We start from the raw sequence: 27,056 nt of genomic DNA on the forward strand, positions 1-27,056 counted from the left end.
ATTTATGTGAAAGACAGAAAAAAGGTCTAACTCAGAAGTTTTTACTTTTTTTAAAAAAATTAACCTGCGACCTTTTTTTGTTGTAAGAGTTTTACTTTATTTTTTATTTGTTAAGAATTCTAAATTTATGTATAATTGGAAAACCCAATATATGATTAAAATATACTTTGACTACGCTCTTATGTCCTGCAAGTAGATCAAAAACTCTTTTTATTTTTACAAATGGCATAAATGTAATTTTTGCATAGTTTTAGTTGAGTGTGGAAAATATGCTAAGAAATAAACTCGAGCAACTATAACATTTATGAATAAGATTTTATTCTTAATTCATGCACACAACATCACAAGGTAAGAAGAGAGCAGCAAGCATTCCAATATATGAGAACATACACAATTTAATAGTTCAATAACCTCATTTGCTGAAAAATAGCTGCTCATACCGATGTTAAGGCCCTGGTAATACCAGGTCTGTATTGAAATTTATTTTTTTTTTACATTATATATATACATATAATAATGTTTTATGCAACTAAAAAGGCTGGAAATTGCAGCACATACAAGTTATAAATGACATATGATATCATGTATCTTATTTTCGTTTACAGCCGTGCTAAGCAGTATTAAGAGTGCTGCACAAATGTTCGTTTTCAAAGATAGTATGACTTACCAAATGTATGATAAACCTCATTCTAAAACTTATTCCAAGCAAGAAATGTAAAATTCTAAAAAATATCTGTAATCAATGTAATTTCAATTTTTTTTTTAAAGTTTAGAATGTTTTTTCCCTTAAAAGATATCAAGATTCAATATTAAAATTACAAATTGCTTACAAACTTGTCATTTTGAATGCTTTCATAAAAAAAACGTGTGATGAGCACTGATAAAGCCAAACTTAAAAAATGGCTTCAAAAATCCCACCAATCTTACTTCGAGCAGGCAAAATAATAAGTAAATGGAGCTGCAATTAAACATGCAGCCCATTCTAAAACATAATGTTTTCATGAAACTTTATGAAAAAAAGAATGAATTTTTAAAAAAATATTTTAATGGCGGAAAAGAATCACATTATTTACAAGCAAAGAGATTTAAAAATTTATACTGAAAAATACTCATTAAAAAAATGAAAATCAAAGCGTTACAATTTCAAAAGAAACAAATAATTCAACTCGTACATCACAAAAGACAAGTACAGAAACATAAAAACATAACAAAGAAAATATAATGGATGATTTGAGATGAAGATGATGGGGAAAAAATGGAATTTAAAAGAAAGACTGAGTTAGAGAAAATAAATTTACTAAATACTTTGCAACAATGAGAAGACTAAAAAAAAAAAAAAAACATGGTGTACCATAATATGGTAAAATGCACACAAAATTTTAAAAAAAAATCTGCACACAATCAAGCAAACAAAACAATAACAAAAAAAAAAGAAAAACATTGTGGAATGATTTTGAAACACATAACAGAGGAATGAGTAATCTCAAAGTTCTTGTTCCAAATTGAACAATCATGTGAAACTCATAAAACAAATATTGATGCAAATGACTTTATACATTTTTTTTTCATAACAAAAGCCTAAAAATACAATACAAACTGAATGCCACTTTCTCGAAAGTACCAGGCAAGAAAGTAATACTTTTTTTTCGGGTATTATACCATTAAAATAATCCTTCTATACCTTGCACATACATTAAAAACTAGAAGGTTTTAAAATAGTTCTAAGTAGAAGTATTGGAAAATGAAAAAGTACCAGTTGTAGAAGGTACAGCTCCCTGCTCTCAAAATCTAAGGAGCCCTTCATTTTTTTCTTCTTCGCCACCTTATTTACTTATTGATAACAGAAAGCAAAAAAAATGTCTCTTAAGCCTCAGCATTTAGCATTGGAACAACAAATGAGAATGATTGCTTTTGTTAAGATGTGAACATGAAATGGTTCAAATTGAAGTTAAAATTATAAAATTTTACTTTCATGTCTGGTACATTTACAAAAAAATAAATTAAATGCAACAATCTATGAAATAAAACGTCACAAATAAAAGGAAAATATTAAAACTGCCATTCAGCAAGTCCGTCCTTCATCTCTTCCAAATAATGGGCAGTAAGTATCAATTTTTTTTATTTTTTATACATGATATACCTATAAAAAATTCACTTCGCGATAAAATTCGAAAATATGTTTTTAACATATTATAAACGAAAAATTGGAAATAGAATAGTATGTATGTAATCAGTCTTCAAATCCAAAAACAGGAAGTTTTAAAAAAATGAAGTTTCAGTTTTTTTTTTCGTGTGTCATAAGCAGCTGAATCTTTTAAGTTTTTGTACCGACTGTTCAAACAACAATTATGAAGTCACAGTTTTTATTTTTATCCACTTAGATTATGTTAGCATCGAGTGTTATGCCGACATAAAGTGAAAGGGTCATACTTCTTTGGTCGCTCTACACTAGGCTATCCTTTGCAATACTAGACTTTGAACCCTTTGGTGATTTATTTTTAGCATCTGTGCCATCACCAGCTTTGGTGTCCTTGGCACTATAAGGAGACAAGAAACACACATTTTAATTGAATTGTAATAAAAGTTATCAATTACACAAAAACAGACAGCTAAGAAGTAGACACCAATACCAAAGTTAATGTAACTACATGTGTGTTAGCACTACGTTTTAATAAAAGAAAAGACTATCCAAAATCTTTTTACCCCACTATTGCAAAACAATGTTAGATTTTCAAGAAAAAAATAATAATAACTTTTAACTTTATTTAATTGTTATAATTTATTTCTTTTTTGTTTGCTTAGTAAGTTAATTTTATGTTTAATTTTTAAGACTTCTCATTTTATTAATTTGTTTTGAGTTAAATGTTTAATCAAAAAAACTAAAGAATCAAGTGTATATGTTATTAATTTTATCAAATGTTAATATTTTGAAGATCTGTCTCATTAAATGAGATGTAATGTGTTGGTTTAAGTGGGTTAATCATTCCATTTATTTTTTAAAGCCATGTACTAAGGGTGCAAAATTTTGATACATTTAGGATGTTTTAATAAATCACTTTTTAATTTTGATATTGGTGTTCAATATTTAAACCGAATCCTTCATCATCTAAATTTTTAAACATTTAAAAACGTTAATATTTTCTCACCTAAATTGATTATTTTAATTGCTAATATGAGAACATTATAAAGGATTACGTTTAAAGCATTAAATACTTTTAGTTGTTTGATAAATGTATATTAAATATTTTTAAGTATGAAAGTATTTTTTTTTAAAAGTAAAAACGAAAAAAGAATATTAGTTTTAAATTAATTTTACTTTAGTTAATTATTAGTTATCATGCAAACTTTTTACGAATGAATGTTTTATATTAATGTGATAAATTATTTCAAAATTAAATTTTATAATTTGTGTAATTGGATAATCAAATAAATGCACTAATAATACAACTACAAAAAGCTTAAGACTATAAGATTTTTAGAATTAAATGCAGTGCAGATGTTAATGTCAAGCAATAAGATACCTAGTAAGCAAATCAATGTTAGTAGCATTGTTAATAGGCTAGATAAACAAAAACCAATGAAAGCAAAAAAGTAATTCAGAGGAAAGAGTGGTTTTGTTTTCTAATAATAAGTACAATATAATCAGCAGCATCTGTAATAGTGTGATAATATACATCTGTAATATGCCAACAAATCAAATTGAAAAAATGAATTTATATGAAGTTCCCTTTGTTACACGCAGACATTACACATCTTAGTCAGAAGAGAGGTAAATAATAAGTGCAATTCCTTTAAACTAAATCAGAACAATTAAGACACAGAGAAAAATTTAAAATTAATCAGAAATCTAGTTTTCAAAAATATGCTTGCAATTCAAACTAATATTATAAAAATAAGAATAGTTACAAAATGAGTGCAATCCTAATATGAAAAATATACCAGTAGTGCATCAACTGCATTCAATAGGAAAATGTATTTTTACATAACTTAACACCACAAAGCAACCATCAAATTTTAGACAAATTTTTTTAAAAAATCAAAAATTCTTGAAGTGAAATAATAAATAACCATCATTATTGTGGAATGTATGATAATTAAGTGCAAAACACAATTCAAAAGGAATGTTAACAAAACATAATTATTTAGAACAAACTATAATAACTCCAAACAAAAACTGTTGTAGCAATATGCAATTAATCAAAAGAGAATGTTTAACACAGTCAAAAAGTTGATAAATTAATTTCTGACATATTGATTCAAGTTATGAAAATAATAAAATAGGAACACAAAAGATATAAACTTTCAATTGCATAAAGTACACGACATTATTTTCTTCAAATAAAAAGGAAAACAAAAGTGAATATTTTAGAGAAGACCAACTAAATAAAATTGTATATAAACATCTAATTTAGAGAGTGAATGTGATTTTTATGTCAAACTTAGAAAATTAAAAAGAAAAAAAACACAGGATCACAAGACAAGACTGCAAGCAAGATCCAAAAAGGAAAATGGCGGAAAGCTATCAAACTTAACTCAGAGATACATTCCTTTCAATAGATTAAACAGCTTAAGACATGAGTCAGCAAGAGAAGTAACAAAGATTTCCAAATTATAAAAGATTAAATTACCAGAAAAGGTGTCACTTTCCAATAAAAATATTTTTACAATGCATTGCTACTAACATTTCATAAAGAAAAAAAATAAATAAAAGTTGTTTACGTTATTGAAGTTATAGACAGAATTTTTCTTTTTTTTTTAAATTTTACTTTAAAGAGGAAAATTGAAAAATAAAAAGATATTTTTTAAAACAGGCTTAGTACACTTATTCTTAAAAGATATTTTATTTACCTCTGCAAGCTTTTTTAAATGTAAACCTTACCTAAAGAAAGTTATCACAAATTTGAATGCGAACTTGGATTATGTATTTTTACTTTCATATTAAATTCTTACTTAACCCTAGATAACTAAACTACTCGTTAATTATTTAATTAACTATAAACGAATTTAATATTTTTTTACATTTAAATTTTCATTACATATATTAAATAAATTAGAGTAGAAGAGAAACAGTGTTAATCCTTAGACGCAGAACCAATACTGGGACATTCTCTACATTTTGAACTTATATATAAGCATTTAATAGTTAATCAGAATAATAAATATACTAAAGTATAAAATCCACACAAAAAAGTAGCTCGAAATTTTTTTTTTCAAAAATGTATCAATAATTGATATTCTCGATTAAACAATTAAACTTCAATGATAAATAACTTTTTTTCTTAGGACTAAATAACAGCAAATTCGAAAAGTTATTGTTTGGAAGTGACTCGTGTTTGGAAGATCTTACCTTTAACTTAGAAAAAGACATTGGTGTTTCATGCTGCATTTCATAACGATAAATTATTAAAATGCTAAACATATTAGTTTTCACTTATTTTGACCTAAATTAACACAAAATGATGATATAAGTATGAAAAATACATTGAATAAAAAATTTGGGTAAAAGGGCTAAAACTTTAATTAGAACATAAATAAGTGATAAAATTTAACGCTTAGAATTTTCAAAAATTTTAGAGTGTTGCGGTTAACTTTCCGATTATCAGTCAAACTACCATACTTGTAAGTAGTTTATTTAAAGTTGGGATTAATTATTTAAGATTGAAATATTCAAAGACTAAATTATTAAAAATATTTTTTTTTTTTTTTTTAAAAACCATATAATTATTTATTTACTTTGGAAATAGAAAAGCTGCATTTAAAAAGGTTAAAACAAAATTATTAATATTTTTGATAACGTAATTAATCAATAGTAAATATTATCAATAGAAAAATTATTATGAATAGTAAACTTTTATAACAGTTTGTTTAGAATTCATTAATAAAAGTCATATCCTGAGATTTTTTTAGGCATAAAAATTAAACCAACTTTTCTAACATATTAAAAATCAACCTATTTTCTATGGCATTCTACACTAATTTATTATGAATGCTAGTCTCATAATATTGTGTTATATATTCACATGGAAGAGTGACACCTATAAAAAAACGAGATAGATAGTGGGAGAAGAGTGCATACGAAGTGGACGCAAACATGAGAAGGGTAAAAAGCTATTCGAGCACAAACTGATTTGTTGACCCAAGGCTCACCCTGAAGTTTGAATCATGGGAGTATCTTCATTTGCAACATCCCCATCGTTATCCTTTTCAGTCTCTTCTTTCGCCTTCAAAGCTTCTTTCTCCTTGCTAAAGAGTCAGTAAAAATATTACATCATATCTCCTTTGACTTGTTTACACCACTTCTACTCCCCTCACCTCATATTCAGTGACATACAATTGATAGATAATTTTATGTATGTGCATACATAATTGATTATTTAATTTATCAATTTTAATATTAAGTAGAGTGAAACCATTCTTTAAAAAAATTAAGTGTGATTAATCTAAAAATTAAAAATATGCATTTAAGTTTGAAGATTCAATGAAACAGTGCATATAATAAGTACTTAGTATCTACTTAATTATACCTATTTATTTAAACTTGGACAGATTAGAAATGTTTCGAAATTAGGAAAATTTAAAACTTCTAATTTCATTTAAGTAATTAGTGGTAACATCAAAATAACTTAATGTACTTAAATTCATATCTTTCAGAAAAAATACTATTTTTTTAAATGATTAATAATTATTTTCTTCTTCTCAGGCACTACAGCTTCTTACCGGCCAAGGCCGCCTCAGTCAGTTTATCTCATCTAGATCTATTCGAAGCTATGTTTCTGGCTTTAAGTTATTAAAATTAAATTGTTTCAATTTCATTTAATATTAAAATATTTTATTTTTTAACTATAACAAAAAAAACAATACACTTCAGTTTAAATTGTATTTGATTATTATGGCAATTTAAATAGAAATATCATGCTTAAAAAATTATAATTTAATATGTTTTATTAAGCATGCATAATTTTGTAAATTAAATTTTAAAAAAATCAATACTAATGTAAAAAATATTTTTTAAATATATAAAGTTTTTATATTTATTTAAATTACACAGTGCATTTATTTTAAAACAGTTACCAAGAATGGTTTTAACAATAATTAAAATTAAATTCGGAACTTACTCAAATGCTGGATTATCTACTTCTGTTCTTGTCTTTTTTTCAAAGTTGTCACCTTTCCTATAAAATACAATAACAATAATTTTTATCTTTTGAAATAACCCAAAAATATTTTACAAATTAGATTACATTATTTATTGTTCAAAATCCAATATTATTAGATACATAACAAGTGGCTGTACACATTTTATTGCAACATATATTCAATTAAGAATAATTTTCTAAACATTTTTAATATTGCTAAACAATAATTAAAAAATGAGTAGCAAATAGTCATTTTTAAGTAACTAAACAATAAATTTAACACACCATAAAAAGTAAACAGAGTTAAACCTCTCGGGAGAGACCACTTTCCAAAGTAAAATCGTTGTTAATGGAGGTTGGTCATTCTTAGGGGTTACCTCCATTTGACTTAAAAATGTTATCAAAGGTATGTGATTTGTTGCAAACTATTTTAATTTTAGTCAGTGGCATTTTTTGGGTGCGGAAATGCTCCTTGTGTTGATATCATGGAAACCGGATCAATGAATAACGTTTTTGTTTAAGTTTGCATTTAATTTTATATCAAAACAATCAGTTAGCTTTAAAAAATGAGAAGAGGTTTGTTTAAGATGCTTAGTTTTTTCTAAAATAACTTTTTTTTTAATATTTAACTCTCAACTCTAAAAATAAATTATTAATAGTATCCTCTTTAGTGCGCTCTAACCTCAACATGAGGTTGTAGATCTCTTTCAGAGATCATCAAAAAGAGTTCTTTAAATAAGAACGTCACACAAATATTTTGAATACACTTTAATCTACTTAATTTGTTTTGTTAAAATTTTTTGTTTTGATATTTTTTCGTGTTTCCTTGTTTGACCGTTTCCACATTAGGTGAAGAGGTTTTCCCGTTCGATGGGAGAGGTTTTGATGGTCTCTCCAATAGATTTTCTTCATAACAAATCAAAGTTTCTGGAAAAAATTCTGTGCCTCCCAAAAGTGGTCGTAAATAGAGGAGGTCACACATAGAGGTGGTTAGAGGTTTTACTGTAAATAGCTGAAAATGTTTACTATCATATGCAATAATTACATTTCATAAGATGTATTTTTGTTTACAGTAAATAATTTTATTATATGATTTACTTAAATCAAAAACTAATAACATAGCATAAAAACACTAGATTAACCACATAAATTACAAATAAAGCAATATAAATTTAGCAATACCTTACAAAAAATATAATTTTCACTTTTAGAGCAGAGGCAAGTTCTTCAGAACTGCGTGACGAAATAAATATAGCATGCAAGTCATTTTTATTAATTATAAAAGCTGACTTTACTAAAGAAATTTTGTTGAAAAATGAAATATGTTGAAAAAGCAGAAGCTTGCTCAAAAACAAATCTTCCTGAACATATCAATCCCTGAGATTTCTTTTTCTTTGATAAGTACCTAATCCCTCAAATATTATTCTATAACCAAATTACAGAACAATCTAATTACAATCTTCATTTACATCTTGTTTAATTTGATTGAAAATTTTTTCTGCCATTTTCAAATGGCAGAAAAATACATCAATGCAACTCTTTTTACTTTAGTAACTCAATTAATGCATATATTTTTATAAGACATATGAAGTGCTAAAACAAGAGTTACCAGAATATATGTTTAAATTGCCAATTAAAGTTATTAGCAAATAATCTAGTGGATATGACCTCCAGTTTTTGTTTCAATACCTGTAAGCATTAATTCTTTAGCGTTTTCTTAACTTTCATATATAGGCTTTCTTACATCAAAGAAACAGTTTCGTTGACATCATTAAATGGGAAAGTAGCACGGAAATTTCAGTACAACATTACAAAAGGGCACTTGGAAGGTTATTAAGATTAAAAATAAACAGTGGTAAAAAAAAGATACATAAATTTAAAATATAAAAGCATTAGACTCCACAACACAGCTGTAGAGAACAATACATGCAAGAAGCAAAACAGTTTGGAAAAACCATGCAGAGCATGACATGCCGCAGTTAACAAAGAGCAGCAAGCCCTGTAATATAATTATAATTTTATTAAATTATAATTTCATTAAATTATAATTATCCAGCTTATAATTTTATTAAAATTGCAGGGCCAGCTTACTCAGTAACAATTGCACTGTTTGCCTCAATTTTAACGTCTCCATTGTTAGTATTGAGATCATTTCCTCTGAAAAGAATGCAATATTATTTAAACAAAATTTACTTTGAAACTAAATTGCTAATAGCTATTTACCATAGTTCTCAAGTATATATATTTCTTATTTAGTTCATTCATTTTTAAATAAATAAGTGTTTGAAAATCATTTTTTTTTAAAAAGAAAACTTAGTTTACTGATTTATTTATTAAAAATAATAAATTAATATTTATATTAAATGGTTAAAAATTAATAAAGATAAACAAATGTTAATAATTGCAAGTTTTTCTGTCAGTGCTTTTGTACTTAAAAAGTTATGTTTACTGTTTAATATTTTAAAAAATTTTCTCTAATTTAAATTTAAAAACTAGTGGATAAAATTGAACAACTATCTGCATGTTTCTTTTCTTTTTCATTATTATTTTTAACACATTATTATTGTTAAATTGCATTATATATTGAACTGTTGCAAAAATATTAAATTATTTTAATCATCAGTATATTTTATTCTGTTTAACATCCATTAACTTTCTGACTGCCAATCACTGGAACAAATTATAGTTGTGATGATTCGAACAGTATAGCATATAATAATTATATATTAACTATAATTATTAACACTATAAGTATAATTTGTGTGATAATTATTTATCCAATTTTGTTGTAACACTTATTAACTCACAGTGATAAAAGCAAAAGTATAATTCAATTGTATGTCATCTTTCAACATGTGAGGTGAATAAACAAAAAGTTCATTTTTCAGTTTCTTGTCAGTGTCCTCTCATACTCTTGTATTGTATTAATAATTTAATATTTTTGCAACATTTCAATATATAATGCAATTTAACAATAATGTGTTAAAAATAATAATGAAAAAGAAACATGTAGATAGTTGTTTAATTTTATCCACTAGTTTTTAAATTTAAATTAGAGAAAAAATCTTAAACAGTGAAAATAACTTTTAAGTACAAAAGCACAGACAGAAAATTTGCAATAAGTAACATTTGTTTATCTTTATTAACTTTTAACCATTTAATATAAATATTAATGTATCATTTTACAGAACTGCACAAATATCAATCACTTACTAAGATTGCATGAAATGCTCAAGAAAATAAAATAAAGAAGCTTAAATTAAATTTGTTTCGTTTTCTTCTTGACATATTTCAATGTTTTAAGGAATAAATATACCTAGAATATACAACAACCATCATAAAACTAACAAATATAAGCCATTAAATAACATAAAAACTAAATCAAAATTTAAACAAAAATCTCATCCTCAGACACAGAGGATCCGGCTGCCGAAATCAGTATTCTTTTGAATTAAGTGGAATTCATTGATTGCGAAGAAATTTATCTTTGTCAGGAAATAACTGAAATATTTTATGAATAACACACATTAAAAACATTTTCATATCAGAATATTCTCTAAAAATGCACAAAGTTTAATATTTTTTCAACCAATAGTTTATGCCATATGATAATGAGAAGCGCGCATGCTGAAAATTTTCTGAAATACATCAGTAAAATCTTTTAACGTAAGAGAAGGGGAAAAAAAAAGACATGAATGGATATATCAACTTGAACCTATATGTATGAAATATAAACAATAACAAGCATTTAACTTACCCTTTTCCATCTTCAAATGCTGCTTCTTTGGCTTTTTCGTTGACCATTGGTTTTGCACAAACTCTACTACGTAAAAAGAATACTAGGCCCCAGTGGTATCGGACGTAACACGTTATATCTATGACAATTAGGATAACCAGTACAATGGCAACAATGATGGCAAGTATTGCACCAGTGGACAGTGAACTTGGTACAGTACCATGGTAACCGTTGCTCGTACGATCGTGCTCAGACCCTATAGTATCAACAGCATATAAAATACATGCATTTAAGTTACAGATAAGAAGAAATAGATGCTTTAAGAAATTTAGATGCAAAAATTGTAGAATGTCACATCCACTTTTATCTGGTCTCTAACACAATTGGTCAAAAATAGCATTCACAAATAGAATCAATATAAGAATATAAATCTAAATGTATAAGAAAGCGAAACTGCTGATTTGTAAACAATTTACGTATAATCATTAATTTACAAAATTAACTATTTAAATTTTAGAAGCAATCAATAAATATTTTTCATTTACAAGCTAGTAAAATGTATAACAGTAAATAAATGCATAAATATAATTTAATACTATAGATAAAATACAGTACATACAAATTGATTTTGCAAATTATATAATTCATAAAACCAACTTATTTTCCCCGGATTTATCAATTTAAGAAAAATATGAGAAGAAATAAATGTGCATTTGGAATAAACCATTGTCCAAAAGATATCTTAAAATTTTTTAGTAATTTTACAACTGTTTCTCTTGAATTTTCAGCTATTTTTTTAAAGAAAGAAAATTACCTGCGAATTAAGACAGTTTGCTTTATGACTGAAATTTAGTTTCTATATTAAAATAAGTCAATATTTAATATGTGAATCATTGAATATAATTACCTTTGAATATTTGATTGTACTTAAATTCATTAATATTAATGGCAACAACTAAAGCTAATTTCAAAAAATTTAAGTTTTTTTTTCAATAATTAATAGAAAAGCAACAATTTAATTTAATTACATTGTTGTTTCATTAATCCACTACAATTAATGTGATGATTAAAAAAAACTGTAGTTTTCAATACATATGATTCCTTTTAATTGTTTCGCGGTTCAATCTTATTTATATATACAAAAAAAAATTAAAAAATAAAAAATGCATTGTCTTATAAACTAACATGCAAATTACGCTATTTTTTAAAAAATAAATAAATAATAGAATAAGCATTCTTATTAGAAAATTAATTATCTTATAATATTGTACAAAATAATCCTAATTAAAGTGGAAGTGTTAACATGATTTATCGAGTAAAAACTAAATTTTGCCTATTTAATATTTTTCATGGTTTCTCACTAACTCTGAACTCAATATTAGTAATAAAAAATTTTTTTAACTTAAATAAATTAAAAGAATATTTTTGAAATATACAGGGTATATGCTGCATTTCAGATTTTTAAATTCATGACTTTCCATGACTAATTCCAAGAATTTTTTATGAATTAACGAAGTCACTACTCCGCCAAAAACACCAGAATAAATTGAAAAAAGCATTATAATAACATTAATTGAAATGATAGGTATAATCAAAACTGTTATACTCTGCATTTTCATATTTATAGATTTTAAATTTTAAAAAGATTAAAAAAAGAATTGAAGCAATAAAATAGCTGAAAAAAATACAAAAGCAAATAATTTTTTTCTTTTTTTCTTCAGAATTATATTCTAAAGATACTTTTCTTGTTCATCGAAATGGAAAGAAATACTCCTGATTTTTCTGTTCTCATTTCGAAATTAAAAAATATTCGTAAATGACTGGCTTGCTTCAGCTAGAATTTTAAATTGATAAAATAAAAAATAATAATGAAAATTCTGAAATCACGGAAGATTAAAACATAATTCGCTCTAGAAATGTTTTTCCTTTCATTTTTTTGAAAGAACACTCTAATTTTTAAAGAATATGATAAAAACCTTTTACATTTTAATAAAATATAAATATAACTGTGAGTGGGAATTTTGTAAGAAATTCTGATATTCGGAACTCCATAAAATTAAGGGGGTTAAATTTTAAAAATTAGATTTTTCGGCGACCTAAATCCATGACTTTCTATGATTTTTCTTTTTTTTTTTTTTTNAGATACTTTTCTTGTTCATCGAAATGGAAAGAAATACTCGATTTTTCTGTTTTCATTTCGAATTAAAAAATATTCGCAAATGACTGGCTTGTTTCAGCTAGAATTTTAAATTGATAAAATAAAAAATAATAATTAAAATTCTGAAATCACGGAAGATTAAAACATAATTCGCTCTAGAAATGTTTTTCCTTTCATTTTTTTGAAAGAACACCCTAATTTTTAAAGAATATGATAAAAACCTTTTACATTTTAATAAAATATGACTGTGAGTGGGGATTTTGTAACAAATTCAGATATTCAGAACTCCATAAAATCAAGGGGGCGGGGATTTTAAAAATTAGATTTTTCGGCCACCTAAATCCATGACTTTCTATGATTTTTTTTAAANAACTGTTTTTTTTTTTTTTTTTTAAATAGTTACAATTATGGCATTTCATGACAAATTTTGCTCAATGCCGAAATTCATGACTTTCCAGGTGCGCAGATACCCTGTATATATGCATAAACACTTCCAGATTAGTTAAGATCATCTAAAGTAGACTAGAATAGTAGAACACAGAAAATTGTTTTAATTGATCAGCACAAATATAGTACACACTAAGCTGAAAATAGAAAGATAAGAATGTAGATAATTAATAAATAAAATTAAAAAAATTAGATAGTGCAAATAGTGTAAGAAGTCATGCAGTTAGGTACATGCAACAAGATAATAGAGAAAGGCCTAAAGAATATAAGATTATAGAGCGTGCGGGGGATTGAAAGGACAGCAAGGAAGAGTACCAGGCATGTGGATGTGAGAGCGACCCTGAGTACCTTTGCTGGGATCTAGAACAGAAAAAAAAGTACAAATAGCAAACACGCAGAATAGTTAATGCCACAAAAGACAGTTACAATGTTAAACTAAAGGAAGTAACAAGGGGTTTCACAAATTTAAAAAATAGGTAGCATGTAATGGTTCCGTTTTACAATGCTTTTTTTCTTTCTTAATTGTATGAGATGTGTCAAGGCAAATTTGTCAGGTTTGTTTCTAATGCCTTTATGGGGTTCAAAATTGACTTGAGATTCATTTATCTTACTTTAGCTGATGATTTGATAGAGCTAATATCCTAAACATGATATTCCCTTTCCATCGCAACCCTTTATAACAACTGTTGACTTTTACAATATGCAAATCAGTTTTTTTTTCTTCCCCTCTTTTGAATGTTAAGATGGGTTGGAGTGACTAAGAGAGTCCATCCTCAGTAATTGTTGGCCAACTTCTTTACTGTTGCATGCTTGTATCAGTTACAGTGTCAACACAAAAACATCCCCAGTAATAGTTCTATTATGGGTTAAAGCCCACTTAACTTTGGCTTAACCTTGAGAAGTTCTTGCAGTTTTCTTCTTCATGCAAGTCAAATAAGGGTTTTTTCACTAAAAAGGTTTTCAATAAAGGTCATTGCCTAGTTGCTTGATCTAAAAGTTTTCACTATTGTAAACAGAGATATATTTCATTTCTATTCATCATCAAGAATTCTATTCATTGTAAAAAATGTCTATAGTGGCACAGAAAACTTCACTTGTACACAACACACACACACAATTGTTCAAGATATGCTGCAGCATAAAATATTGCAGTGATTGTGCAAATAGCTTTTGTGAGTTTGTGGTAGTGCATAGCATAGAAGCCTTTTAAAAAAATTGCAGCTTCAGTGAAGTGCACTTAAATTACAAACATTTTTACAAATGTGAATGAATGATTTGTGCATAAGTAATATTTTTTGAGAAATTATGTTTTATAATTAATTTTTTTTAATCTCCTACAACAAAATCTGTGAATTTATAAGGCTCTTTAACTATTTTTGAATTTACTATACTAACTATAATTTATTTACAAATTTTATGTATAGATATATATATTGAATCAACAAATAATTTTTAATTAATTTAATTTTCCTTTATTTTCTACCCCATTTATTTGAAGCTAAGGCTTTCTTAAAATATAATAATTCATAACTTTTACAGGCTACAACTTTTTTAATGTCTCTGTTACATCAAAATCAATTACTATTTTTGAATTATTCTACAGGCTACCACAGATTATTTATAAATATATATACAGTAGAGTCCCGAATAATCGAGACCTGATTGTCCAAGTTTCCGCTTCACCCGAACTATCAAATATTTCAAGGATTTTTTTTTGTTTCAGTTTATTTTTTATTTTTAAAACTACCAGCAAAAAAAAATTCTGAACTTTATCCTCCAAATACTCAGGAAAACAAGCGGGACAGTGATGATGAAAAACAACCTATAAAAATCTCTCATACAGATGGACTAAAAGCTATCGAAAGTGCTATTGAATATATAGAACAACAAGGAGACATCAGCCTTCCTGTTATCCCTAAAAAAAAATGGTGAAACATTGCGTAGAAAAGCGAACATGTAACTAAATGTTAAACAAAAAATGATTCAAGACTTTTTAAAGTAAAAACTCCTTAATTCTTGCAAAGTATGATCTTTAAGTCTTTTTAAGTGCGCTTTTAAATTATAATATGAACTGTATGCCGTGTACTCGTATAAATTTGTATTTGTTACATATATTACTTTTATACGTACTCCTTTTCTTTCCTTTTTTTATACTCTTCGCTTAAACAGAATTTTTCAGTTATCCGAGTTAGTCGTAATCCACATTAACTCGGATAATCAGGACTTTACTGTATGTATATATATATAAAAACTAGTTCATTCTACACTAAAAGATATATATATATCATAATCAACAAAAATTTTTAATTAATTTAATTTTCTATGTTATTTTTAACCCTGTTTATTTGCAGCTAATTCTTTCTCAAAATTCATAATCTTCACAGGCTACAGCTTTTTCAGGTCTTTGTTTTTACATCAAAATACATATAAAGTGAAAGAGGGGTGTGTAAAGAAGAAAGTGTGCAGTTAGTAAAAATTCATTAAGAAAAGACTGAAAACATAAAAATTAATGACACCCATACCTGCTGCTGTCTGGAAGACCATCGTGGCATCTTGACTGAATCCAATGTCATTTTTGGCTCTGACTTCAACTTTATAATAAGTACTAGGCTTCAACCTTGTCATTTCAAACAGGGGAGCATTTTCCCAATCTCTAATATCTTTTACAACAGTCTCTCCTACTCTTCGCCAAGCACCATTCTTTTTTTCTGCCTGAAGAATTAATGTATATTATAGAAAGAAGAATTAAAAAATTTAAAAATTACGTCATGATGAAGTATAAAAAAATTTATATACAACAAAGTTGCTACTGAAATGGAAGAATAAATTTCAAGGTCTCCATATACATTTCAAAAAAAAAAAAATCCAATCTAACGTCAAAGTATGCACTGACATTGCTGTGGACAAAACATATAATGAAACACAAAAAAAAAAAATTGGGTTTAAGAAATTCAACCGACTTAGCAAGTGACACATACGGGGGAATCCCGGATTTACGTTGTCTGTTACGACGTAAATCGCTTCCTGCATCATTTTCTGCTGATTCGTAAAAATTTCACATGATCTTTTTAAAGAAAATCCCGCTTTGCAAGCTCAACTCAGTTTTTCAGTAAAAAGATTACAAGGCTACTTGGAGTTCCCTTGTCTTCTGGATTGGGTTTAAAATTACAAGGCTACGGAGTTGAACATTAGTGAAACTCCATAACATTTGCAAACGCAAACCATCAAAAAATTACGGATTAATAGTGAGTATTGAGAAGGATATAATTATATTTTTTTTAATTTAAAATCAAAAATCATGTTTTTTAAAGTAGTTCATCGTGTACACTTAAATTTTTGAAAAATATATATTTTTTTTAAAAAACAACCCGATTTTGCGTTATCCCGCTTTGTGTGTTTTTTAATGCTCTTCCGACAGAAAATGTGAAATCGAGGTTCCACTGTATAATGAAACAACGGCAGAGTATACAAAAAGTGACACTTTTAACAAAATCTTACTTCAAAATAACGAAGTTCAAAATAATCAATTTTTCTGCCATTATCGAGAGGGACAGTCCATCGAATGGAGAACCGATCTGGATATGTGCTAACTTTTCCTCCAGGAGTAATGAATTTAGGCGGTTCAGGAGCTGATTCTGCAGGCATTTCTATTCTTCTTTCATCACTATATTCACCAACACCGACTTCATTTCTGGCAGCAAATTGAAACTTGTATGTAGTGCGAGGTTTGAGATTCTCAAGTACATATGGGAATCCTGAAACATAAGAAGTAAAAAAAGTAAATAAAGGCATAGATATGTACATTAAATAACAGAGATGCACAACCTATGGCCTGCAGATCAAGACTGGCCTCTAAATATTATGATTTGGCATAAACAGTTTTTGTAATTTATTAAAAATATATAAAGTCTTAAAAAAATATAAAAATTAAGAAGGTATTTATTTATTTTTAAAGCCCAAGAAAAAATACAACAGTAGAAAATTAATTTCGTTAATTTTATTGGTCATCTTGTTTGTTGTCAATTTTTGTTTAAATGCAACCCTGAAACTATTTTCTTTTTCAGTCTTTATTTGATGCCATAAATTCAGCACTTGCGGGGAAAAAGTGATTTTTTACAAATTTCACAATTTATATCTTATTATGATTTGTATTATGAGCGTTTATACATTTACTTCCAATTAGGATCTAAGAGCACCTTACATTTTTATAGTTACAGTATTATCTAACTTATGTTAACTCCCAAAACGGCATTTTAAGTTTTTGTTGGCCACTATCAAAAAAGGGTTGTGCATTTCTGAATAACTATACCAACTAACTTAGATAAATTATAAGCGCTTAAGAAAAACTCATTAAAAAGGTACATAACTTATCAAATTAACTACCAGAATTATCATGTAACATAAAACAAATTGTTGCGCATAAAGTAAAATATTTTATGAGTTAAACAACAAAAATGAGCTAGAGAAAGTTACTTAACACCAGTTTCAATTATAACTGTGCAAATTGACACAATAGAGAATAAAATATTGAGAGATATGAGATCATTCTCTTTCTTTCTTATTATAAATTAAGTACAATAAGAATTTATCTAACATCAGTCACTCAGAAATAAAAGTTCAAATGAAATTGATATCTTAGGAGCTTGACAGATATAGTAAATTAAGTGTTTAGAAGAAAATGGAGCACTCTTTAAAAAAAAAAAAATACTAGAAAATATTATATTATTACATTACTATCAACACATTGTTGTTTTTAGAATACACAACTTATTTAAGATTTCTTATATCAGTCAATCTAAGTTGTATTTATCAGATACAGAATAAATAGGTTTATAAACATTAAAAAATGTGACAAAATTTACCTAGTCCTTAAAAAGAAAACATGATTTGAACTTTATTTTAACTTTTGTCTCATGTTATTTAGTGAAATATATGCTTGTAAATACAAAGTAGTATAACTAAAACCATCAGCTAAGTGTATTATACGTTTGAAAATTCACAAAAAGCTAAAATCAATGAGAAATTATTAAAGGTAGAAATAAATATAATGAATGAAGAGAAAAGTATGGAGTATTAGTAAACAGTTCAATAGTATCTTTGTTGTTAAAACACAAGACCCTAACAATTTAAAGAGAAAACAATATATTATATCTTATAAATTTTCTTCAACTAATAAAAGGGTTAAAATTAATTAAAAATAAAATGGCGGTAATAAGGATTTTAACGCCTTACTTAACAATTATCTCTATATATTAAGTTAAGGGGTTAAAAGTAACAAATAATGTTTAGTAATAAATCTATTAGTATGTAGAATTTTGTAAAAAAAAAATCATTCTTGTATTTCCACATTTGGATTAGTTTATGTAAGTCAAACATAGAATGCAAAAATTAATAAATCTTTCAAATATTAAATTTGAGATTTTGACTTATATATTAAAAACCAGTAGAATTTTATTTACATATAAATTATATGTTTAAAATTTCGCAATATTTGAGAAATTAATTTATATATTTATTTTTTACATACCTCCCAACATTAGACATGGCATTTTTTAGGCTAAGAGTAAAAATTTGATACATCATGCATAATCACGTAAGTCAAATATTAATCTTAAGAAGATTTTTATAAACCATTATTTATAATTACTTTAACTATTAACACTCAACATCAGTATTGAGGAATAAGAGAAGTATTTTGCTATCAGCGGATATTTTATTGCAATTTTTTTTTTTTTTAAAATTTCTTCAACAAATACAGAGAAATTTGAGAATATACGGGTAAATAGGAGATAGTCGTAAAATACAGAAGTCTTCGTTAAAAAACAGGAGACTTAGCAGACATATTTTTATCACTTTTTGTAGTGGGAATTTTTGGTGGATTAAAAGAAACAAAAGCTGGCTACTAAGTTTCATCAATAATACATAATAAATATTAAATCTGTTCAAACCTTCACTCCATTCTTGAACTGCAGGAGCATCATAAGGCTCATTTTCTTCATGGTATTTGACAACATAGGCACGAATTGGCAATCCTCCATCATCTGCTGGCTCTCTGAACTCAAATGTAATGGTTGTGGCAGTTTTTTTAATGTCAGTTATTCCTTGAAGGGATGATGGTCTTCCTGAAATTACAAAAGCGAAATTCTTGTTACTGAGTTTTTATATATNGAGAGAGAGAGAGAGAGAGAGAGAGAGAGAGAGAGAGAGAGAGAGACATTTATGTAACTTATGAACAAAAAGCTACAGTAATTTGTAACACGTCAAAATTGATACGCTACTTAGGCTTAAAAAAAATTTTTTTTGCAATAATTTTATTCATTGAAAAAACTGAATTATTAATTTATTATACAAATATTTTTTCATCAGATATTTTTTAGTTATTATTACGTCCATAACTTGACAAATTAAATTTAAGTTTGCAAAAGAGTGAAGATATTAAATATGTTCTGATTTGAAATATAATCACAAATTCAATTTCTGGAAGAAGAAAAAAAATAACACTGTCAAATAATTTTAAGAATGCTTGTGTTTAGAGTAGGTTAAGAAAAAAAAATTTATTTTTATTACTTTGCATCAATTCTTGAGCAACTAATATTAGAACAGACAAGACTTTTCGTTAACTAGTAATACCAATTAACACAAATTAAATTCTTTTCGTGTAATCAATACTTTAATCTATAACTCAAATGCGGCACAAAAGATATTAACAATCAAAAATACACCTAAACAAACAAAAATTGTTGCTGTGAATTATTTTAGTGAAGATTAAGGATTACACTTGAAGATAAACATTTTCCAGCATTAATAATTGGAAAGCTACAAGAAAACATACTAATAGGCAATTGCATTCGTGCTATAAATACTAAATTTCTATAAATTTTATGGAAATATTTGGAACAAATTTAACTGTTAATGAACCAGAAGCATTTTAAGTAGAATACATAATAAGAAATAAAAAATTTGTATCTTAAAAAATAATATACAAATGTTTTATTTCTCAATATTTATGCTAATTAACATTAAATAATGTAAAACAAATTTAGGAAGGGGGATATTTCCGTATGTGATCTGTCTCGCCAACTACAATCGCCAAGATGCCAAATAGATGCAAATTTTTTTTTAAAAAAACATAGATTTTTTCCCGGGGTGGCTACAAGTTATACCTTTCGAGTTGGTCCCTTTCTGTGATGTTATTTTAGTTTTCCGCGGGCCACTGCCAGGAAGTTTCCAAGAGTTGGCAATTATTCTGCCACAGATCACGATACGAAAATCTCCCCAACAGAAGTATTTATAAATTGCAATGAATAAATGAGTGAATGAAAATGTACTCACGCGCTTCTAAGAGATCAATATTAATGTACTGTGATCCAAGGGAATTTTCAGCTTGGCACTTGTAAGTTCCATAAATATTTTGACTACCTCGTATATCACTTGGTGGACGAACCTATACAAACATATTAAAAAATAAATAATCTCTTTAGGATTAAAAGAAAAATTAAATAAACCAATCAGCACATAATTTACTGGAAAAAAAAATTTTTTTTTTTTGATCCTTACCTTTGAAATAACTCACTACTTTATCCTTATAACTGTAAAATCATTTTAGTATAAAAGCTACTAACGTTTATTAAAAGAATGAAATAACAAATAACTTCTTGGGAGTTCAAAAATATTTTTTTCATTCATTTAATTAAATTATAATTTGTATAAACAATTGAAAAATTATTTTACATAAGAAATTATGAGTATACTATAAAAACACTTTAAGAGAAAATTTAAAAAACATTCAATTTTATGGATTTGCGATCATGTTATGATTGTGAGTAAATTTATTTTGTCCAGTCAATCAACAAAATGATGATTTCTCAAATAAAAAAATGCTTAGCATAAAAATATTCCTGATGTTCCAATACACACACACATAGACATTAGAAAACTAAATTTTTCAGATTTACTGACATTCAATATATTTTCCCATCTAATAAACTACTCTCACCTGTAAATTACTTTCAGCAGATCGACCATGAACTGTATAGGTATCATCATCTTGTATTTTCCTCTCATTAAAGAACCAAGAGATAGTTGCATTTGGTATAGATTCTGCAATGCATGTAATATTAACAGAGTTTCCATTCCAGGTTTTTACAGAAGTGGTGGGAGTTAATGACATCACAGGTGCAACTATAAAAAAGGTTGATACTTATGAATTCCATCAAAGCTTTCATGCACACAAAAAAGATTAATAACCATTTGTTTTGAAACTAAATAAATTAAAGTACACAAAGGAATATGAATAAATAAAAAATACAGATTTATTTATTAAAGCTGATTTATAATTTAACTTCAAATGTTTCAATTGTGCAAGTGCAATTAATAGTCTAAAGTAATTTAAATGGTAACTTTAAAAAGCATTACTGATCATTTACTTTATTAATTTAGATAAATCAAATGAAGAAATGCTAATGCCTACTTAAATATAGGTTTGCATTTTTAAATCTGCTTTTAGTATACATATAAATTGTCAGATTTTGTTAAATTTTATTACCTGGAAAAGCATGTCAATTATAATTTTTAAAAAAATTAATTTTAAAAGGAATCACTTTCACTTTTGATGTGTACATCTTATTAAAAATTGAATAATAACAACTTTAAAAAGTATTATTCTAAAAATAGTTCATAAAATTGAAAATAACTATTTAAAATATCAATTCTAAAATTGCTCGAAAACAATAAGAATAAGTTAGAGAAGGAGGAGAATGGAGGAGGTATTAAATAAATTGATATAAAAACTTATATTGAAAGCTTACATTCAACTTGAAGGTGACCAGCACGTTCTGCTTGAGCTCCTTTGTTTTCTCCAGCACAGTAATACAATCCATCATCATTTCTTTCAACTCTCTCGATAGTTAAAGTTAAAACAGCTTCATCAGATTCAGTTTTCCTATTAATGATTACTCGATCATCCTATGAAAAAGAAGAAACGGTTACTTGATTTTTGTCGACATTTTTTTTAAGTAAAAAAGAAAAAATAACAATAATAAAAGTTATCAAATACTTTTAAATTTTTAACATTTTTTATAAGTTTCAGGGGTCTGTCCAGACCTTTCGTGAAAGGTTCGGTTTTTAGAGATGCAACACAAAATTAGAGATGCAACACACAAATATTCGGTATTTAGCCTATACTGCTGAACGCAGAGTATTCATTTCGGACGAATAAAGGAAGAATCGTCTGCCGAAGACAAAACTTAGTTCGTTTACATCTGTCTTTCTTTCCCCCACCCCTCTGGGAAGGGTTTATTTGATTAACAAAACAATAATGAAGATAAACAACTTTGTGAAGGGTCCGATTATAAGATAAATTATTTTGTGAAGGGTCCGTTTTTATGAAAAGATATTTTGTGAAGGGTTCATTAACGGAGCCAAATTTCTTCTAAACAGACCCTTGAGTTTATGGAAAACTATAGCATTTCCCATACTATCCTTGTTTTCTTTTTTTATTATTTTTTTTTAATAGATAGTTGAGATTGTTGGACATTTTTTTCAAAAATTTACCACAAAATGAAGAAGATTAACTACTTGAAATGAAGAGAAGACTTGAAGATTAACTATTAAATGGTTACAGGAGATTTAAAATTAAAATAAAAATTTAAAAAAAAAAAATAAGAAAAAGTTTTAGCGCTAGATGAAATTTCAAGGTATTTCTAAATAATTTCTCCTCTCCTCTCAATTACTTAATGTAATGTTTTGATGCTTTTAATCTTACTTTCATTATTAATGTTTCAATAGTTTCAATTTTTTTCACGACTTAAATATTAGTTTACAACCCTTACTTTGGGCAATTCTTTTACAAGGGTTCTAAAAATGAATATTAAGAGGAGTGATAAGAAACACCCACCAAAAAGTTTGTTGAAAAGAGCAAAATAATAAAGATTTCTTACATCCTCATCAAAGGGCCTATCCTGTCCTTGTTTTCTTATTGCTAGGTCAGGTAATGGGTCCCCAACAGCTCTACATTCAAATTTTGCATCTTGACCTTGAGCAGCTGTGATATTGTTGAATACTTTAATTTCTGGTTTGACTGAAAGTAAAGTTAAAACATTTTTTTAAATTTTAAAATCTTAAATGAAAATTTAGCTTAAAATGCATCTTAAGGAAGAAAAAAAAATAATTATTACCAACAACTGTTAGATCTAAGCTCCTTTTAGCATCACCAGCAGGATTTTTAGCTAAGCATGTATAGCGTCCCTTGTTTTCTCGTTTTACGCTGCTAATTATCAAACTGCCTGTATCAGCATCAACAATATGGCCTTCAACAGTACTAAGGTCCCTTTGATCCTAAATGAAACATATTTATTTTACTTAGTAAATGAATGATAATTCGTTCAACAGAATATTTAAATTTGCTTTTTTTTTCTAAATTTCAAAGATCATACGTTTTTTTTCTTCTAAATTATCAATATATTTTATTTGAATTCAATCAAAAAGCAACAAGGGATAAGTTTAATTTAAAATTTAACTTTGATAAAATACAGGCTTCAGTTTAGACCTGAAATTCACATTGCAGTAGTTTCCACAATTTAAAAATATTTGTCATTATCAAAAAATATCTGTATTTTATAAAAATGAAAAAATGCTAAAATTAACAAACTTTTCAAAACATCCTCTTTGCAATTGATAGTATAAATATGCAGTGTAAAAGAACCCTAATAAAGACTGACAAAAAACAACAAAATAAATATTTTATCTAAAAATTAAGTATTTAGCATAGAAAAACATTCATTAATGAAATTGACCTGATATTGTTATGCAATTCAAATATTAATCTAAAGTCGTTAATATAATATATATCTAATGCAAATAGTAATCTAATGCAGAACACTAGAATTATCAAGAAAAGAAAAAAATACTTTTTGAAGAAAACAATTTTACGCTAGCTACATCAATAAACTAAAACTAAAACTAACTCAGTGGCGCGACAGCCCATTAAGAGGGCCAAGGCCGACTGTGCCCATCTCAGTTTTCTTGACCTTGGGCTCTGGGGTGCAGGAGCATATGTTCCGGTCAGATGGTCAGCCGAACGCGGAACCCCCAGTGTTAGTTCCCAAGCATGCTTGGTACTCATTTTATCGACCCACTGAAGGGATGAAAGGCTGAGTCGGCCTTGCCCGGCCCAAGGATCGAACCAAGGACCTGTGGCACGACAGCGCGAAGCGCTACCGCTCAGCCACCGGGCGTCAGCTACATCAATACTTCCTGAATAAAGTTGCTTTAAGTTATGGAGTACACATGAGTATACAAAGATGAACACTATATAATACTTTTTATACTATGCAAAAAGCTAGTGTTCGAAAAGATACCAGTCTCCTGGATCAGTAAACGAAAAATCGTAACGATCCATATTGCCTACTGTAGTCAAACACTACAAGTATGTTTCTATCAACTTAAAAATTTCCTCACTCGCAATTTTTTTTAATAAAATTAGCTTTCAGTGAATAAATTTTGTTCTAAAGATTGAAGTAAGTAAATTTAATAACAAATTACTAAACTACAGAGTAAAAATTATAGAATTAAAAATGAAAATTATAATAAAAGGGGAAAAACTGATTTTAACAATAAGGCAACTGTTTAATTTAATTAATAAAATAAGTTAATTTTTAACAGATCATTTAATAAATTCAATTGTTAAATTCCTCTTTTTTTGGGTTTCCTGTATGGAAATCATAGTTAAAGTCTTTGCACTCTCTCAGTAAATGATCCAGAGGTTATGGACCACTAAGAACTATTTTTCTGTGATCTGAACCATTTTTTAATGGTCTTGAATCAGCTATGAATTTCAATGCTAAGGGAGTATAATTTGGGAAAAAATATTTAATTAAACCAATTTTTTGTAATGAACAAAAATTACATTAAATTATAATAACTTTCTGAAACTGTTTATCTTAAACTGCCCAAATTGTAATGCATACTGTTACTTTCAATTAACATTTAAATGACATATATGCAATTGATATAGACAGTCAAGAGAATTTAAAATAAAATTTATCTAATAAGAAATGCACTTAAAATAACTCTAATGATCTGATTAGATACTAAACTAATATGGTTTATTTGCTTTCGCTTTTGTAATAAGTATGAAGTTAAGAAGTCAACTAATTTAAGTGTATCAGTTAGTTGTTTTTTACTTACAGGATCAAACCAAGCATATACAGGTCTTGGGAATCCACTAGCTTGACACCTAAACATAGCTTCATTTCCTTCAGTGGCTTCAATTCTATCATCCAATTCAATAATTTCAGGAGGAACTACAAATATAACAAAATTTTAGACCCATTAGAAATTTTAATTAAACACATTTATTTCATTTAGATATTTGAGTAATATTTTATAATTTTGCAAATTTAATATTTAAATTTAATTTTACAAATTTAATATTTACAAATATATAATTTTACAAATTTAATAAATTTTACGAATTTAACATGTTTATTTATAAAACTGAATGGAAACCCCAAGAAAAGATAAAATAAAATAAAAAAATAATTAAACTTAACCAAATCCAAATACTGATTTACTAACATTTCTAATACTGGTATGTTTTTACCAAGGTAAGTAATTAAATACATTCTTAAAAATCAACTTAATTTCTGAAAGAATTTTTAATTAAGTAAAAACAACAGATACTAAACTTTAAAAACATATTATAAGACATTTAGGTTATACAATATGTTGATTCATGTACAGTAGAGAACCGATTATCCGGAACGATCGGGACTATCGCTATTCCGGATAACTGATTTTTCCGGTTTTCTGAATAGCTACAAAAAGCCGTTTTTTTAGTGTTAAACCCAACTAAAAAAAAATAATATTTGGAAATAATCTTAAAAATAAGAAAAAAAGATGAAGTAATACACTAATGATTATTTCTGAAATGATGGTAAGTTAAACATCTTTCAAAAACGAAAGAAAAATCCTAAAATCTTATGAAGAAAAAAAATTTTTTTTTAAAAAATTGCGGGAAAATTTATCAAATTTCGTTCCGGTTTTTTGGTTTTCCGGTTTTCTGATTTCCGGATAACGGGTTCTGTACTGTAGTTAAAAGAGTAACAGTTTCTCAAAAATTTAACAGGAATGAGGTGCTTTTCTAAATTTTATTTTTTCAGTTTAATTTTAGAATTATTTTTTGTTAGCAGGGCAAACAAATTTGTAGGAAGCAGTGTGTTTATTTTCAAATTGCAATTTTTATACTATATATATATTAAATGGGTTTAGAAAAAAAATTTAAAATTCATTTATAATATTTTTATGCATTTTTTCTTAATTATTTAATGTTGCAATATGTCGATAAGAATTGTGTTACATAGTTTCACTATTTTAAAATAAATCTTTTTTTAAAAAATAGCTTGTTCCTTGTTTTTTTAACTGTTAGAATTAGAATATTCCTTTGCTTTTTTATGTGTTCATATTTATGCTGCCATGTGTATAGATTTTTGTTTCCTTTTCATCATTCTGTTAATTTTAAATGATGTAAAATTAAAAAATGTATAATTAAAAAATATATATAATTAAAAAATTTAATGTT

General features: G+C 26.7%; 1 protein-coding gene across 9 annotated transcripts in view; it reads right to left on the reverse strand.

Annotated features, from left to right (window-relative positions):
• Positions 1–296: 296 nt before the first annotated feature.
• LOC107436358 (fasciclin-2) overlaps positions 297–27,056 on the reverse strand; it is an 81,112-nt gene continuing 54,352 nt past the window's right edge. Inside the window, exons 5-19 of one of the 9 annotated variants that reach the window (XM_016048038.3) lie at positions 25,664–25,779; positions 23,653–23,812; positions 23,416–23,555; positions 22,285–22,441; positions 21,474–21,658; positions 20,810–20,921; positions 19,426–19,599; positions 16,976–17,232; positions 16,000–16,189; positions 13,826–13,837; positions 10,894–11,128; positions 9,228–9,293; positions 7,116–7,172; positions 6,148–6,243; positions 297–2,537 (exon numbers count right to left, since the gene is read on the reverse strand). In XM_016048038.3, coding sequence (XP_015903524.1) covers positions 2,444–2,537; positions 6,148–6,243; positions 7,116–7,172; positions 9,228–9,293; positions 10,894–11,128; positions 13,826–13,837; positions 16,000–16,189; positions 16,976–17,232; positions 19,426–19,599; positions 20,810–20,921; positions 21,474–21,658; positions 22,285–22,441; positions 23,416–23,555; positions 23,653–23,812; positions 25,664–25,779 — 2,051 coding nt within the window. In that variant the 3' untranslated portion in view covers positions 297–2,443. Of the gene's footprint in view, positions 2,538–6,147; positions 6,244–7,115; positions 7,173–9,227; positions 9,294–10,893; positions 11,129–13,792; positions 13,838–15,999; positions 16,190–16,975; positions 17,233–19,425; positions 19,600–20,809; positions 20,922–21,473; positions 21,659–22,284; positions 22,442–23,415; positions 23,556–23,652; positions 23,813–25,663; positions 25,780–27,056 lie in introns of all 9 variants that reach the window. The other 8 variants (XM_016048037.3, XM_016048039.3, XM_016048040.3 and 5 more) reach the window with 8 other exon arrangements.

The sequence above is a fragment of the Parasteatoda tepidariorum genome, chromosome 5 (assembly GCF_043381705.1).
Source record: "Parasteatoda tepidariorum isolate YZ-2023 chromosome 5, CAS_Ptep_4.0, whole genome shotgun sequence".
Lineage (NCBI taxonomy): Eukaryota > Metazoa > Arthropoda > Arachnida > Araneae > Theridiidae > Parasteatoda > Parasteatoda tepidariorum.